The sequence below is a fragment of the Centruroides vittatus genome, unplaced genomic scaffold (genome assembly GCF_030686945.1).
Source record: "Centruroides vittatus isolate TY-2023 unplaced genomic scaffold, ASM3068694v2 contig_439, whole genome shotgun sequence".
Lineage (NCBI taxonomy): Eukaryota > Metazoa > Arthropoda > Arachnida > Scorpiones > Buthidae > Centruroides > Centruroides vittatus.
The window spans coordinates 2,494,864-2,513,901 of NW_027122239.1; the positions used below are offsets into that span (position 1 = coordinate 2,494,864).

Here is a 19,038-nt window from a genome sequence, read left to right on the forward strand (position 1 = left end):
GAATAAGATTTTTTTTCGACATTTTATAAACAGTTTTAATTCCACTATGAAAAATTCTACCAATTTTTTTTGTCATTTGATAACATCTTAAAAGTTTCAAATCAGAAAAGTTTAGAAGAAATAATCAGAAAAAACGATTGAATTGATTATCTATCGATAGAACCAAATACTCGACCACCAGTACCTAGACTTACGGGAACTCTTAGAAATCATAGTAGTTACGAGACTTTTTACAATATTGTAGCATACGATGTGCTTTGTGAATACAAACCTTTTTGCATCTGGCAACTTATGATGAATTTTGTCAAAGTTACGATACGAGGTGTTTGTGAATCCAGGCCCTGGTCACTTTTGTTTCCCGTAATTCTCTAGATCTGTCACTAATTTGTGGATTACTTTTAATGATCAACTTGTTTCCTTTGATATTTCTTCATATTTCTTTCCATAAGCCTGTAATTTAAGTATACAGCACATTTCATCTTCACTGAGCTCGGTTTTTCAAGGCACACTGGCCACTCACCAATGGGACAATCAAAATTTGATTATACAGTTAAATCAAAACTAATGGTTTTAAATTTAGTGGTTAATTACTTTTATTTTTGATATGCAGTTTTTGCCACTAGAATGTACAAGATTTAAGGGAAAACTTGATATCAAATCCAAAGAGTATTGTTTTTTTCTATAATTATTTGACATGTAAATTCTTATTATTGTTGAATGTCTAAAACAATCTGAATGTAATTGTTGAATTATTGAATCAATTCATAATACTTTAATGATCATTTACTAAATGTTTTGTTACAATAGATGAAACTGTTTTTTAAATATTAACAATAAACCTTTTTTCTATAATTTTTTGACATACTTTATAAGCTGAATTAATCAATCCACATTTAACAGTGGATGAAGTTTAAATAATACTAATGTTTTTGAACTTGTTAATAGGCTATCTTCAGGCATGGATAGTTATGATCTTATATTTCTTGACCATTGTTACCATATTAATAAGCACTGTAGTTACTCTGCTGAATTAATCAATGCATCTTTACCTATTGTTAAAGATGCATTGATTGATTCAGCTGAGTAACCATAGTGGCTAGTTTTTTCTTATGTGAAAATGTATGTAAAATGTAAACAATTATATTATTGTTTGTACTGTCACTAATGGAATTTAAACACAAAATTTAACATAACCAAAATTTTTTTCTATTTTCTTTTATCATAAATATAATAAACTGTATGAATTAGTGATTATTGGATCATTTATTATTTTAAATAGAAAACTTACACTGAAAAATGATTATTGATTTGTTTCTGTTATTTGGCTAGTCTTTTATTATACATGTTACCATAAAACTTTCCACTATCTCATTGGGTTATTTCCAAATGTAGAAAGAAATATTACTTTTACATTTTATATGCATTTTTTAATTCTGAATCATGCAGTTTTAACTTCTACAATATGATTATTCATGAACAACATATGCTTTATTAGTATTATTTTGTATTCTATTCCATTAATTTCCTTTGCTAGGAAATAAATAGGATCTATAATAATTAATGGTCTAACTTCATATATCTAAAAAATTTAGTTTCAAATCAAATCAATATATCTAAAATAGTTATTTGTATAGCTTGACTATAAAAATATTTTTAAAATAAGTTGAAGAAAATCAAGAAATTTCAAATTCATATTCTGATCTAGATCACTACTTATTAGATTAATGTAAATGATATCTATTTGTTCATTAAAATTTTTCAAAATATGGCAGTATTTTAATTTGTTATTTGTTGCTTTATTGGAGATTAATGAATATATAGAATTTATCTAAACATTTTTTATATGTATGTTCAATTTTCAGAGCTTTTTATTCAAATATAGTGTTTTTGAATTCTTTGCTTTAGCATAAATGGGTTTTAAGAACATTTAAATCCAAAATCCTTAAAAAAAAAAAAAAAAAAAAAAAATGAGTCTCAGATGCTCAGATATAGGTTGAGCCAGGAATAAGAATCCACAACAGAACAACAGTAGGGGGTATTCTGGGAGATGCCCAGGTGAGCAAAATTTCTGTCATTGGCACTGTTATTATTTTGTTTTTATAAGCCTGTCAAATTTTTTAGTGTCACTTAATAAATTTTTCTACTTTTCTTACAGTACAAGCTTCAATATTCATAGTTGTAAATTCTATTTTTATTTTAATTCTAGGTTGCATTTTGTAAATCATCTATGAGAGTACAGAGCTGACTTAAACATTAGGATAAGATTTACCAATAGTGAATGTTCATGTAAGTTAATGATCAATGATTAGGTGTCTGGATAGGCTGTTACAGGGAGTTAGACAAAAGAGCATACATAAAACAAAAAACAAAAAAAAATAAGGCTTACCGTCACATAACACAAGTTCCTAAGTGGTGCACTTCCCAGCAGTGCTCTCTTGTGGAAACTTATTCCTGACTCACTCTTTATATCCTTCAGTAAACCAATAAGTAATAGTTTTTTCATTACTTCTAATAAACTTTCTTTTAATATTCTAAATATGATTTGAAATCAAGTTGTTTATTAAACAAATTTGTTTTAGAATATCTATTGTTTGTTTGACAAAAATTATTTATAATACATTAATGTCAGATTAATACAACTTAAAATTATATAATTATATATTATTATTATTATAACAAAGTTAAATTCCATTTGAAGACAAATAGTTCTTGAAACAGATATGAAATAACGTTTGATTTTTTGAAATATACACCTTTATGAAAAGTTTTTTTTACTATATGATGCATTGAAGGTCTCTATTCTAACCAATTATAAACTATTCAAATACTAATAATTAAATTTATTTAATATGTTCATTGTTCTGAAGATTATAAAGTTTGTTTAATTGATTTCATATTTTATATAATAGTGCATATCAAAATATTCAAGAACTTATATTTTAATTTGATTAAATTTTGCTCTATTAAAATTCAATTATAAGTAATTTTTTTAATATTTTACAAATGATTATTTGTTGTTTTTAGTAACAATATAAAAAATTCATTGACTTGAAATTTTTAAACATTTTTTTTTTTTTAAATCATTAACAAACTATCTAAACTCAATTAGTTTTTCATGTTTTTCAATTAACCTTAGTTATTTATATAATTGTCTGTAGTTAGTTTTAAAATTCTGTTTTTAACTGGATTAGAAGTTAATTTTCATTTACTGTTATTTTTATATTCAGTTTAAATATTTATTAAACAATAAAAGCATGTCTGTCTATCTTTAAAATTTTGATTTTCTGTTAACAAAGTAAATTTCTTTAGTTTTATTTTTCAAAAGAAATGGCATTTAAAGAAATCTAATTCAAGATACTGTATTATTTATATTATTTTGTTTGTTTAATGTGAAAGAAGAGAATACCTAATATGGTAATCTTTGATGTCGATTTGAAAGATTATAAAGTTGTAATTTTATGGAAAATAAAACATGAAAGCACTAGTTTTATTTAATGGAAAAAATTATATTACAGTCAGTGGCATAGCGTGGGTGTCAGCCGCCCGGGGCGGAGGAAAATTTCGCCCCCCTCTTAATAAAATACGGGGAATCCCTACAAGTCAGTACAGTCTGTATTGACTTGGCAACATCGTCTGTACTGTACAGACGGTGTTGTCAGTCGCTACAATGAGCAAGATGTCATTATTATACATTCATTTAAAGAAAGGGGATTCCCCAGTTTCATCACAGAATAAGTAATGAAAAATTTCGTGCTCATTTCTATTGGTATCGTAGGTGCGATAAAAATATGAAATGGAATGGTTCAAATTTTTACAAGATGATATTATTATTTATTGTGAAAAAATGCCGCCCCCTAAAAGTGTTGCCCGGGGCGGGCCACCCCTGCCGCCCCCACTATGCTACGCCACTGATTGCAGTTGAATTTCTCAAATTTTTTTGGACAATATATTGATAAAATTATTGGTTTTCATTCCTAAAAATATGTATTTAACAATATAACATTACAAAATTGAAGTTTTAAAGATTACTTTTAAAAAAATAATTTAATTACAAAAAATTTATAATTCAAAATAATTAAAAAATTATTTACTTTTTAGTTGCAGATTATTTTGATATAATTATGATAAACCAATTATAATTTACAGATATGAATTAATTCTTATACTCTACAGCAGGGATGGGTAACCGTTGGCTCGCATTAATATTTTTTGTGGCCCGCATTGCATCAGTTTTGATCTGACATCATAACTGGGGAACTAATCAGCAGAATGACATTATATTTCACATGGAGACTTCTGTAGTAATGGAATTTTATTGAAAACAAAAACAAGTTAGTTACCACTTTAGCAGACATTTTTGTAAGTGACACGCAGACCGACACCATAGTGAATAACTCAAAAATCTCTCAGAACCTATGATATGCACAGTACACTGTGTTGTTAAACTACAGAACGCTCAATATGCTGGTCTCCAAAACTTTGAGTGCTGTCATTAAATGTACGATTTGACTATTTCAGCGTACTGCTGACAATGGAGACCAGCATATCGATCATACTGATGCATAGCCACACAGCATACCATGTGTATTGTATTATTAGATGGTGGCCTAATCACTTTTCTATATTGACTTATTCCATGTGAAAACTAAATGCTGTTCAGTGCACTGTTGGGAAATTTTAACTGTAAATATATGTATTTTTTGTGTATTAGTTAGCACCTCTATTAAATGTCTTAAAGAAAAGCTGATGGAAGAGGGACATATGCTCATAACACATATTGGTGTGCAAGATCTTCCTGAATAAAAAGAGTGATGTTAAAGATGCCCAGTGTCTACCTATGCACTCAGTTGTGAAGTAAAGAATACTTACCTATAGCCACATTGCCTTATTTCCAGTCATTAAATTAGCCTTTACAGCTCAATAAGAAGTGTTGATATAATTTTATTAAAATTTTTTGAATATTTGATCAAACACAATGGATTTGAGACAATATGAAACAAAATTATTTCTTATGTAAATTTTGCATTATTTTAATATCAGGTTTTTATAGTAAACTTTCTATCAGGCTAAGTTTTGTTAAGATAAATCAATTATTAAAAAATTTTCTAGTACTGTTTCAGATTTTATTCTGTAGGTTTTCTTCCTTTCTCTTATACTTCTGAAAGTGATTTTTGGAAAAATAATTGAATTCAAGTTACATTACTTAAAGAAATTATTTTGAAAGATAAACTATTTGATAAAAATAAAATGTTATGTGGTTGTGCCTTTAGTTATTAGTTCAAAGTTCATATATATATTTTTTAAATTGTTAAACATCTTTAAGTTTTATTTTTAAGAAGACTAATAATATATTAAGATAATTATATTAAAATAGTTTTTTCAAATAAAGCATTTTTATGTAAAAAATATAAATTGATTTGCTCTTTTTTTAAAATTGATTGACTATTAAAGTACAGTACTTATAATTAGAAGTAGGTTGTTTACTTTTTTCAATATTTATAATGAAAATAAAAGATAAGGAAGCATTTAATTAGTCAATTTTTAGCCCAATTTTTAAGGTGAATGTTGGTATTTCATTATTTACTTATTGGGCTTAGTGATGTTTATTTAGATAAGGAGGATCAATAACTTGAAAGAAAACTTTTATTTTAAAATACACTGGAAATTTTTGGATTAATTCTTTTTCTATCATTGTGCTACAGATATTTGAATTTTATGCTCTTCTCATTTTATATGTAATTCTTATTCTTATTTTATCTACAATTCTTTTTTCCATCAGATTTTCCTGTTTGTATCCATATTACTTTTAATTAGAAATGGAGTTCTGATTATTATGACTAATAATAAGATAAGAGTGTTTTAAAGATATTATGTAATTTAAATTTTTTAAATTTATTTTTTTGAGTTTAGTAAAAAATTAATATCAACTGATTTATTTTTAATATTGTAACTTTTGAATAAATATGTGTGTATTTTTTATTTTTGATATTCATATCCTTTCCTTTATAAATTTGCTGTTATGCAGTTCAAATAAAATCTTTGTCATAGTTTCAAAAATATATTTATGAAGTCATTCAATATGCTTGATTGAAATGTCAATAGTCAACAGCCAAGAGATTTACAAATGAACATATCAACACAAATAAATAAATGAATTCTGTGCTATATAATACAACAGCAAACTTATTTTGTAAATACAAATATTAATTAATTCATTCTAATTTGGTTATTTTTCAGTGGAATTATTAATATTCAGTTTCATTCATTCATAATTAAGACAAAATGAATTAAAACTGCTGGAAAGATGTCAAATTCTTCTATCAAATTGTTGTTTGACAATAAATATACTAGCAATACAACAAGCTAATTTCCTATTTTAGATGATTAGTATATGCAGGATGAGTCAGAGTTCCTTGTACTTTTCTTTTTCATTTCAGTAGTACTGAAGATATATTCATTTTGTTAATGTAGTTGCATAGGAAGTCGTGAATGGAGAATGGATCAAACTTTTTGCTCATCTTGAAAATAATTTCAAGATCACTTATAACAATTACTTTTACTTCTCACGAATTTAAAGTTCACTTTTTAAAAGGATTAATACCTTGAATATTTGCTTATACAATGCGGACTAAGAATCCAGAAAATGGTTTTAGACTGATAAATGGTACTCCTTTAACTTTGTTACTGGAATTTTAACAGCACTTCTGCTTGCTAGCACTGTTTAACAGCATAAGTTTCAAGGTCAACAGAATTTCATGTGATTATGCATGACTTCCTACATTAACAAAAAAATAATAAATCTTTAGTACTTTTGGAATGAAAAGAACACAGGAGACTTTAAATTCAACCTGTAAAATCAAATGATCTCATGATTAATGAAGATCCAATGCTATATTAATCAGATTTGATGTTTCACAGATTTTTCTAAAGATGGATATCAGATATGAACTATATTTATTAAAATTTTCAATTAAATAATAAATCATTGAAGTATTTGACATGATATGTTTGATTCATCCATTTTAACATCTGTTTCAATATTTGTACTTAGACAGAATTGTATTTGCTAAGTGTCTTTTACTTGATATGATATAAGATATTTTTGCAAAGTTATTGATGATCAAAATATCTCATACGGCTCTTTGTTATAATAATATAACAAAGAGCCGTATGAGATATTTGCTTTCCACTTTTGTTTTATTTCACGTTTGTCTTATTTGCTTTCCACTTATTAAAAAAAAGGTATCTGTGTTAGTATATGATTTATTTTGAAAATACTTTCATTTTCTTTGGCATAAACCACTAGTCTACTCATGAACCTTAAACATGTATCATCTAAAATCTAAAAAATTATTTATTTGTTTTAATCATCAGTATCGTACATATATGGTACCATAATCATAATTATTTATTTTTGATTCTAAAACATTTTGAATTTTAAGATGTTTCTTTATGAAATGAAAAATTTTTAAATATTAAATTTTGTTGAGTAATAACAAATTAGAAAAAAAGTACAAATACCATGAAATAGGTAATGCTTGGCAGCTTTATTTTCATGCTTTTCTGTATTAACAGTAAATATACATCAATGAAACCCAATAATATAAGCAAATACATGCCTAATGCCCAGCTCTAGTACTGAATTTAACCCGTTCATTTACGGCTGTTGTGAGTGTATTTGTATTAACAATAACTTTTCATTTTAATGATGCATAATAATGTTGTCTTGAAAGCATTTTAATTATTAAAAATGAGTTTAAATGAAACTCCCATTACCATCAAAGTGCTTTTGAACGTTGAGCTTTAAAGCTGAAAATGTTTATATTTCTTAATGTATTAATACATAATGCACCACGTGATCATGATTACCTTTGATTGTTATTTAGGACAAATAAAAATAGATTTAAAAAAAGTGCATTTTAGAATTGGGAAAATATAGTTATATAATTGTGATATCAAAATTAGTGAATTTTACATTTCTTGAGTTGTCAGAGTAGTCTGTATATCATCTTCCATGTTAACAGTTGAAAGTCGTTACAGCAATCTCTGATAGCTGTTTTATTAAAATTTCAACTGTTGTAAATCAGAGCTAAGAAATATTCTATTTCACAATGTCTCAAGCATGTGAAATGTGGAAACTTAACAATGTTGTTCAGTTAAGATTTTGAGGAGGCTGTTTCATACGTAAATGTCCAACTCATTGTCAACTCAGTTTGCTGTCAAGATAATCTCTAAGTGGTAGATATACGCAGTTTCAAACATAGGGACTTCACAACCACTTTGTACTGGAAATAGTATTTATTGAGAGATAAGTCACAAAAAATCTATCCCAAATAGATACTTGTATCTTAAATGGTTAATTTAAATTTGTAAAGAAATCTCCACTCTCCAGAGAAAATTCAACAGATGTGTTACTGCAATTTGTCTTCTCCAATAAAGTAGGATTTGAAAGACTAATTTAAATATAGAATAAAGGTAATTTATTTTAAAAGTTTTGAAGAAAATTAGATAAAAATATAATTGATTACTTTCAGGTATAAATTTTAGATGATTTCTCTGAATTTTTTTTTTATTTTAAGAAAAAAAAAATACAATAGAATATATTAGTTAAAAAAAATTGTTAGTTTGAAAAACATGTTAGTTATGTGTGCTTTGTACCATCTATGTTAGTCTCATAGAATTTTTCAAAAATAAAAATAAACATAAATTGTTATTAAACCAATATTACAGTAAAAGTTTTTAATAATTAATATTGCCAATAGATGGCGATATGTCTGCATTTAGTATCCGTTTATTCTAATAAGGATTTATCCATATTTTAATTAAATTGTATAATTTAACATTTCTTCAATATTTAATAAAAATAAATATTTTATTATACATGTTAACTTTTGGAATGAATATTTTTCTATCAAAACAAAAGTTCAACTTAAACCTCAAGAAGTTACACTAAATTTATGAATTAAAAATCTTGTGTTGTGCTGAAATCCACATTTTATTGATATTTATGCCTGAAATTGGGTCTCAAAGGCCAGTTGCTCATCATTTGTTGGTAACAGAATCATGTAAACTAATTCCAGAAAAATGAGTCATTCTGTAGTTTAATGAAATTTTTCAAGCAACATCTAGTTACTAAAACTTTATAACAGAGAGCTGAACTACAATATTTTTATTTCATATTATTAGATGATGGCATTTCCTAAAATTTTCAAGTTTTGAAGTACAAAATGTTACAATATCATGAACACCACAAACATGAGATTGAAGCCAACAAATTCATAGGTGGAAACCAGCTTTTGCATATTGTGTAATAATGCAATATCAAACTTAGCTGCTCTTAAATTATATAATGCTCTAGTACCTGTTAAAACAGCTGCTAAAGTTCACAATATGGGAAAACTCATAAGTATTTATATGAAAGTATCCAAGAGTCCCCAGGTAACATATTGAGTGATGAAATTGCCAGTCAACATGAAATGGAGACTGAGAAAACAGGATGCGATCTGTAGCTTTTCTTGCATCTATTGTGCATTAAATTTGATCATGAAACAGAAAAATGTTAGAAAGTTACCTGCATATCAAATGAAATAGAAATACAAAGGGGATTTAATAAAAATAACATTAATTTGCAAGAAATAATCCATCTCACATTTGTTGAGTTCAGAATGGGCTGAAGTCCAAAGTCTTTGTTACCCATTATTTTGAAAACTATGCCAAAATGCAGTTGCCACTCCCTGTAAATGAAAAGAACTTGTATAACTTACAACTTATTTAGTCCACTTATGAAAGCTATATCTTTCAGTGTGCTCATAGAATTCAGTTTTTCTGCAATTTCTGAAAATTAGGTTCTCTAGACATAAACTCTTTTTGAATTTTATGAGTTTAATATTTTGAGATTGCTTTTCTTCAGATTTTATAATCTTTGAATTTAAAAATTTTAGAACGTACAATATAACTATAGAAGCTACCACTTTAAATTTAAAATTTCATATTATTATATATTTATTGGGCTGCAGTTTTCAAATTGCACTGTCTCTGTCTGTTTGTTTGTTCTATGTTTATCTTAAGAATGGATTAGATTGATGAAAATCAAGACCAGTTATAGGCCAAAGATCCTGAATAAGTTAACAATATACAATATGTAATAATCATGTGATTTCCAGTTCTGACTGGAAGTCATATGATTTTACTTTACCGGCTGTTATGTATACATAACAAGGGAAGTATTGTAATCATATCAAATTTTACCTTTTCAGTTTTTTGCAAATCTCGACATTTTGAGACCCCTAAACCCAAAAAAGTAAAAAAAAAAAAAAAAAAAAGGCAAAGACATTCCATGGATTCATGTGAGAGTCTGTAAATATCTCAGGATGGAGTGAAGATTAAGGAATGAAATTTGGCTCGGCAGTTTGTGTATAAGGGGAATTGATGCTATTAAATTTTGGTGGTGAAAGATTGAAGGGGTTGGAAGATAGACAGGGTCATGTGTCATATCTTGAATGTGGTCAGACTTAATGATGTTATATGTTATTAGCATTTACAATTTTTTATATCACTACTCTCAAAATTAAGCTTTTTGCTGTTTGATAAAAATTTTAGTCCTGCATTGTGATGATGTACAGTACATTCAAGTTTATTACAATTATATTTCTTTAGTGTAAAATTATATAAACATAAAACAATATTATAATTAAAAAAAAATTAAAGAGGTCTAAATGTACAAAATTATAATTAAGAGCTCTGCTTACATTAAATCTAATAGATATTAATTTAAGTTTAAAGCTAATGAATAGCAAAAATATCTATATTTAAGATATAGATATAGATATATAAAATATCTATATCTATATCTAATATTAAAGATCTATTTTATTTTGCATCCATATCAAGAGATGTAATGTGTTTTCTTTACACTTATTAATCACTAAACTAGTGGAGAGAGTAATTAATAATTCTTTGATTTTTTATTTAGAAAGCCTTAAAGACTGATATCAATAAACATGTTTTATTCTAAATTAAATTAATATGCCTTAATATCCTTAATTTATTATAATAATATTTTTGTCTACTAGTACGTATTTTCTATTATCAGAACTTATTAGACTGGTTTTAAGGCTTCTTCAACACAGTTTCACAGATCAGAAATTTATTTTCAACAGGTATATCAAATAAAATAAATTTCTGATCTGTGAAACTGTGTTGCAGAATTCTTAAAACCAGTTTAATAAGTCCTGATAGTAGAAAATATGTACTAGTAGATGAAAATAATATTATAATGTTTCATTCTATTTCACTTCAACATTGTTGTTCAAGATTTATTCTGATGGGGTCAGATTTACTCTCTTCTTAATTATACATATATATATATATATATATATATTTTAAATTGTTCTTTAATACTTGTATTTGAGGTCTATATATATAATTAATTAGATTTGATATTTATAAAATAATAAAATTCTGTATACTACATGGAGTCTTAATGTAGTATGAAGCACTTTCAATAATACCAAAGTTTTGGTATCTAGTAGCAATGAGAGATTTACATTACATATTCAAACATCAGTTATGTTACAGTCTAAGAGCTGCCGTAGACTAGCGCTTTGTGAGAGCAAAATACTAGCAAACGTGCGCTAGCACATCTGATGATGTCAAAGGCTCTTCCCCTTTCTTTGTGGCCATGCTGTTTTTCCTTTGCTAGAGCAGCAATGTGAGCCTATGCTCACTGTTGACAGAATTCAACAGCTAGAACAGTCACGCTAGCAAAAGAGAGTGATGAAGATTGATGACTATATGAACATGTCACATTTCAAAAAAGAAATAATAGAATTTTATCAATGTACATAAATTACATGATTAATACATTCAGTATTGAAAAGAAAATAGTATAAACATTGTATATAAATAGTTTTCGGCTAGTTAAGCCTAGTTAGGTTTAACTAGTAAGCATGTTTTTCCCATGCTGTTTCAAAGTTCAGAATGAAAACTGACTGATTACAAGTATAGGTTATAATAAAATCTTTGTTCTATAGCCAATTCACATCTGTGGAATCCACGTCATGTGGACTATGTTACGCCGGCAAATGTGTAGTTTGCGGCTGCTTCTTGTCCACGTAGCTTACCTAGCAAAAATGGCTCATAGCCTCATGGAGAAAAAAAGGCAGGGCTTGGGAGCGCAACCAAGTGTACGCTAGCTCCCACTTCCTGTAGTTTGCGGTGGCTCTAAGACTAGCATAGAATATATTTACACATGATATAACTTTGAATATGCCATGTAAGCCTCCTGTTGCTATTGGATTTTGAAACTTTGGTATTATTAAAAGTATTTAATACTAGATCCCCAATTTTTTGAGATCTGGTATATATTTTTTTTTATTCTTAATCAAGATAGATTGAAGGATTTCTTATTTTACTAAAATTAGTAGGAATAATTTTATTTAATAATTTAGAATCCTTAGATTTGCAACATTAAAGATTTTTTGTCTGGCATTTTGATAAATCAATGAAATTGAACATTTTCATTTCAGCATCTTTTAGCTTCAACTCTAAAATGATAGATAATATTGCTGAAAAAACTACCATCAAGACAAAGTAAAAGATGAAATGACAATTGAGTTGCAATCTTTTTACGTATATTTTATTTCTTTTTTTTTTATCTTCTAATGTTAAGAATGGGAAAACACTCTGATAGACTTTTGAATAATGAAATCTTACATGACAACAGTTTTTTACTTTTTACATGGATATATGTTGAAATATAGATTATAGATTTACTAGAAGATAAGCCCAGCGTTGCTCGGGTAAAAAGTAACAATAGAGAAGATTAAGATTATTACATTATAGCCAATCTTACCCATTTTCACAGAATGTAAGAATTAGGTTCCCTCGTTTCCAGACTAATTAGAGAATTTTTAGATGAGTCTGAAAATATGTTTGATTTCCTGCAAAAATGCAAGAAACCACATCTGCACCTGTAAATCTTGCCTGTCGTTTTCTCTTAACACTTCCATTGTTACTACCATTGTTGAAGCCTTAATCCTGTCCCTCTCCCCCAGGGGGGAATTTCGAAAAATCCCTTCTTAGTGTACGTTCTCATGACGTACCCTAACTGTGTATCAAATTTCAACCTTCAACTCCTAACTGTTTGGGCTCTGCACTTATCATCATTATCATCATCAACCCATCTCGATTATATATATATAGATGTTCTATTTTAATCAGAATACCTAATCAGAATAATAACACACAATAAAGATTTAGTATTGAGTATTTCTAAAATATCTTATGCTGTTACAAAGTATAAAAAACAGAAAAAAACAACTTAAAATTAATGATAAAAATATATTTTGCTATTATTTTTCATATTACATAATTTTCATTGTATGTTTAGAAAAATTAATTGAATAAGAATGGGACAAGAATGAAATCTATTATTCTTTTTATTAATATGTTTAAATACTTGATGATGATAAATGTAATATAGAAAATACAATACTAGCAAAAATATATTTTTACTCGTCACTTTGTTTATATTGTGTTTTGAATAGGACAATTTTTGAAATATTGTCCTAACAACCTCCTGCGGTGACTACTGCCGTCTTAAGTTTTTTTAGATTTTAAAATTTAAAATCAACCATATAATTCAAGTAAAGTTATCAAGTTAAATCAAGTTAGTTAATTCTCCATTATAGTGAAAAATTTTCTGGTTCTTTTTATTTTATAGGTTATTTAAATAAAAAACCTTTTTGAATACTAAAGAGTTATTCGGTTAAAATTCAATAATGACTTTAATAATTTTTTTTTGTTCTGCGTTTTTGACTGTGTTTTAGTAGGATACACCTTGATAATGCACACTAAGAAGGGATTTTTGGAAATTATCCCCGCAGAGAAGAAGGAGAGGGTTAAGGATTATTTTATAGAAGTTGGCTTTACTGTACTATTTTAGATGTGGTTTTTTGCATTTTTGCAGAAAATCAAACATATTTTTAGACCACGTAAAAATTCTCTAATTAGTCTCGGAAGAGGGAGACCTAATTCTTGCACCCTGTGAAAATGGGTAAGATCGGCTAAAATCTAATAATCATAATCTTTGCTATTGTTACGTTTTGCCCGAGCATGGCTGGGCTCATCTGCTAATATATATATATATTTAAAAATTATTTTAATTATGTACTTACATTTTTAAAAATTGTATTAAAATTAAGAAAATCTCTAAATAAAGATGAAAAAGGCATTACAAATACATATTAGAATTTAAAGGTAAATTTAGTTTGTTGGTGTTAGGAATGCATAAATTAAACAAACACACAAAAACAAAATAAAACTTAATTTCAAACATTTTTGATTTGTACAAAATATCTTTGTCAGGAAATTTACAAATTGAACTAAAGCATGTGAAAAGAATTAATTAAATTTGAAATTATAATGAGACTTTACATTAAAATGTTTTACAAATTTAAAATACAGAAATTGTATTAAGATGTATTAAATATAAAAACGGAAAAATGTTAGATATTGATATTATGAACATCTTAAGAAAAAAGTTTAGTTTGTATAAAATTATGAAAATTTTAATCTGTTCATTTTATGTGCTATAGTTCAATTTTCTGACAGGGGTATTTTATATATAGTATACTGAAAATGTTTGAAATTAAGTTTTAATTGCTTTTATAGCTGTACTTCTTTTAATTTATGCATTCCTAACACTAAAAAACCAAATTTTTATGTTTGCATTAAGTAAAAAAAAAATATTTGGTATATTATCACGAAATAATTGCAAGATTTAATAAAACTTTTATCTCTCTTTTGACTTTTATTAATTTATTTTGTATGAAATGAGATAAAAATCATTATAATGTAATGTTTAACACTATTTCATATATTTTCATTACATTAAAGAATTTTATTAATGCATAATTAAGTTTGATTATGAATCAATAAAAAGCATAAGATAAAATAAATTACTTAATATTTTGTGGTAATAAAATAATTTTTATTTTTAAATTAATATAATTACCAAAAAAAAATCAGTTACCTAATTTTTAATTTATTGTAATTTTTTTAAAATAGTTATCTCAATGAAGTGGTTAATATGATGAATCAAGAACCAATGAGAAAAAGAAGATTTATTCTCCGTGCTGATTGTTTTGGGAAGAAAATTGGTAATGATTTTCATACAAATTCATCTAGACCAAGTCCTATTGAAACCGAAGTTCAGTTGCCAACAGGTTGTATATTACAAGAAATTAGAAATGATATTGCAATTAAAAATAAATCAGCTCTGTGTTTAAGATCTCTAGATCATGATAGTGTATATTTAGTGTGTTGTGGATCTGAAATTGAAGAATTAACTCCCTTTGAAGCAGATCTATTATTATCAATAATACCATTTAGAGAAAGATTGAAAGTTTTTGCTGATAATTCTGCTTTAGAACAAGCTACATTAATAACAGAAGGAAGTAAAGTCGATGTATATTTAAATGATAATCTGGAATCAGTAGAAGGTATTGTTTGCTATTGCGGTCCAGTTCCAGAATTAGGAAAAGGAATAATGTTTGGAGTTGAATTATTGGTAATATTAAAATTTTTTTATTATTATTATTGAATTTATTTTTATATTAAGATAGATAGTATTAACTTTATGAGTTAAATCATGAAAAATAAAGAAATCAGAAAAAAAATTATAGCAAAATGAAAATACTTTATTTTTATTTTGCTGTAATTTATTATAATAAATTACAATTTACTGTTTTTAAATTTCACCATATTATTATTTTTTAATGGCAAATTGTTTACAAATGGATATAAAATCGTTTTAGAAATATTCAAGAAAACATTTATCTATAGTTAACTTCTGCAGTTATTTTTAGAGTATTTCTTTGAATTTATTATCTAGCTTTTGTTTGTTTTGTTTAGAATTGCATTTCAATGTGTTTAAATTTTAAACATATATTTTTATCTATTATTAGTTTATTTAAATAGGAAAATTATATTTTATAATTCAGTTTCACAGTTTAACATACTATTTTATACAAATTAATATATAAAATATGTTAATTTGCTTCAAATTGGCATATTGCAATATTTTTTACAAATAACATGTTACATATATTATGTAAACTTACAATCTAACAACTTGACCTTATCAAATTTATTTGCTTAATTATATAAAGTGTAATAGTGCTTTTTATTCAGTTTATGTATAAAAAATTTGTAATACATATATTACCGAGGCTTTCATTATGTAATATTTTTTTCCAAAACTCATCATTTTGGAATGTAATATTAAAAAATTTACTTGATGCAATAATAATTTAATATTTAGAGGTATTTGTACATTGTATTTAATAAGACTCCAATGATTATTTCGAAAAGACTAAATACATAACAATTTAACTTATGAAAATGATTTAATTTATTAATAAGTTTAAATGAATAATCTTTAAATAATGATTGTAAATATTATTAGAATTAAAAACTTTATTTATTTTTCTTAACATTTTATGCAATAGTTTTAGATTCAGGTTCTGATATAAGAATGTTCATTGTTTTCTAATAGCTGTCATTTTTGTGATTCTGTTGTTCTGAAAAATATCATTTGATCAACTGTATAAATATGTAGATAAACTCTAACTCTAATATAAATCATGCTATAAAGTTTAGATCAAAGTTTTCTATTTTTAATTTGTCCTTAATCATTTTCTTTTTAACGAGAATAAATTAATAATGGATATAGTATACTAAATACACAATAATATATTCTGTTGAATTTTATGTATTTTGAAGCATCACTAATTTATTTAAAAGAATTGAAATCAATAAAACTAAAAAATGATTAGGAAATAATTCATTTTTTAATTACTTTTTTAGTTCCGTTGATTTAAGTTCTTTTAAATAATAGTTGTTCTCTATTGAATTGTTTTTCTCATCTTATGAATTATTTTCATTTGCCAATTTTATTAATTTTTTTTTAACTATACCAAATAAAAATGCTTTTCTATTCATTTTAGAATGAATTCCATTTCTATGTGCTGAGAAATGATTATTAAAAAATATTAAATACAGGTACTCCTCACTTTACGACCGACGTTCCGTTCCGACGACTACGTCATTAAGCGAATTGGTCGATAAGCGAGGAGCTTGTGCCGGGAATATAGGATCGTTGTAGAATTATACAAATTATGCAACAAACTGCAAATTTATTCATAAAAAGACTATTATAGCACACTATTAGCCTATTATAGTACGCTTAGTGTGCATGTCACCATTCACCACTGACCGACACTCAAGCTGAGAAAGGGGATTTCCTGAATTGCAGGTTGAAACTCGATTGGTCGTTAAGTAGATAGGTCATAAAGTGAGGAGTACCTGTATTCTTAATATAACAAAATTAAAATTTCTCATCTATATTAAAATTATTGAATACAGTGTAATAATTCATATGATTGAGAGGAGAATATATTCCAAACTATTTCATTTTTTATTTGAATATTCCAGATTAAAATTGTGAAAAATGAAACAATACAATAATTAAATTAGATATATTTTTTTATATGATTGTTTAAATCATGCAGATTAAAAAATATTTTTTTAAATACAAAAATTCCAAATGCCAATTGTCTTATTGATTAAATTATCAAAATTTTTTAAACCGGTGGGAAAAGTTATGTAGAGACAATTATTTTGATTGACTTAATGTATGTAAAATATGCTATATGCAATCTCAATGAAAACTGAATGAAAAAAATAACTGCAAAGATTGCAGAATGATCAGTTTTAATTAGTAAAACCATTTTTATGTAAAACCAGAAATTAAATCAAATTTTAAATAATTATATAGTAGAACTTTAAACAGAATTAATTGAAAAGTATTAATGTTTCATAGATTATAATATTAACAAAACAGTAAAATGTTTAGACAAATAAAATATATTTTCTAAATTCAGTAAATCCTTGATTTATCAGATGGAATTTAATGGACAAAATTTTTCTATCCTATAGAAAAAATTTAAAACCTTTTCTTATTCATGAACAGAACATTCTAAAAGATTGGAACATAGAGTCAATAGGTATAAATTACTCAAAGTACTGTACATTATATTATTATTTAATTCATACTTATACATCATAACAACATTCTAACACATCCTGTACATTTTAAATTTATTATTAGTATAGTATAATATAATAGTTTACTAATCTTAATACATGTTTTTAAAATTCATTTGATTTAATGGACTTTTGGCAATGACAGACACTCAATTCCTCAATTAATCTGTTAAATTGATAGCTTACTGTGTTTCATTTTACTTATAAATATAATTACAGCTTTTTATTTTATAATTTAAAAAATAATCAGAATTGTATTTTAATTTTTGACTTTATTGATTTAAAAACAACAAAGAAAATTATAATGGTTTACTAAACTATTAAATTATGTTTTGACTTTAAACCTATACTTTTAATTTTACAGAATTTTATATAAAAGTCATTTATGCCAAAATCAGTTAATCTAGAGTTATTAAATTTTACATTTTTTATAAGACAGCTTTAATTTGGAATATCTTTTAACTTATTGCTAAATCCATAAAATTTAATAAAATTTTATTTATATATATTTAATTTTTTCATTTTTTACTATATTATAAATGTTTCTATTTTGCTAAAACAAATACTTTTACCATTATTAGTTCCAGTAGCTGAGACTACGGAGAACAATGTTGATTCTTTTATTTAACCCAGTAAACTATGATTTTGATATAATAAACTTTCTATTTTTAGCTCAATAACATCTGAAAATTTATTCTGATTATAATTTAACATATGTTGATTGTCTTGATTTGTTATTTTGAACTATAATCATAAATTTCTATTAAAATTTTATTCTGTTTTTATTTAACAATGCATAGGTCTATTTTAAAATTTTTAAAATTGCTGAACTTTGATTTTAAATATTGTGGATAGTCATAGACTTGGTCATTGGCTTTTTGTTGAATTATTAACTTAAAAATCAAATTTTATAAAAGATGGAAAAATGTA

At 25.7% G+C, this 19,038-nt stretch overlaps 1 protein-coding gene across 2 annotated transcripts in view; it reads left to right on the forward strand.

Moving 5' to 3' along the window:
- The window catches only part of CYLD (ubiquitin carboxyl-terminal hydrolase CYLD), a 42,582-nt gene that overhangs the window by 4,853 nt on the left and 18,691 nt on the right, over positions 1 to 19,038 (forward strand). Inside the window, exons 1-2 of one of the 2 annotated variants that reach the window (XM_067272471.1) lie at positions 2,033 to 2,055; positions 15,070 to 15,571. In XM_067272471.1, the coding sequence (XP_067128572.1) occupies positions 2,048 to 2,055; positions 15,070 to 15,571 (510 nt within the window). In that variant the 5' untranslated portion in view covers positions 2,033 to 2,047. Of the gene's footprint in view, positions 1 to 2,032; positions 2,056 to 15,069; positions 15,572 to 19,038 lie in introns of those variants that run through there. The other variant, XM_067272472.1, reaches the window with a different exon arrangement.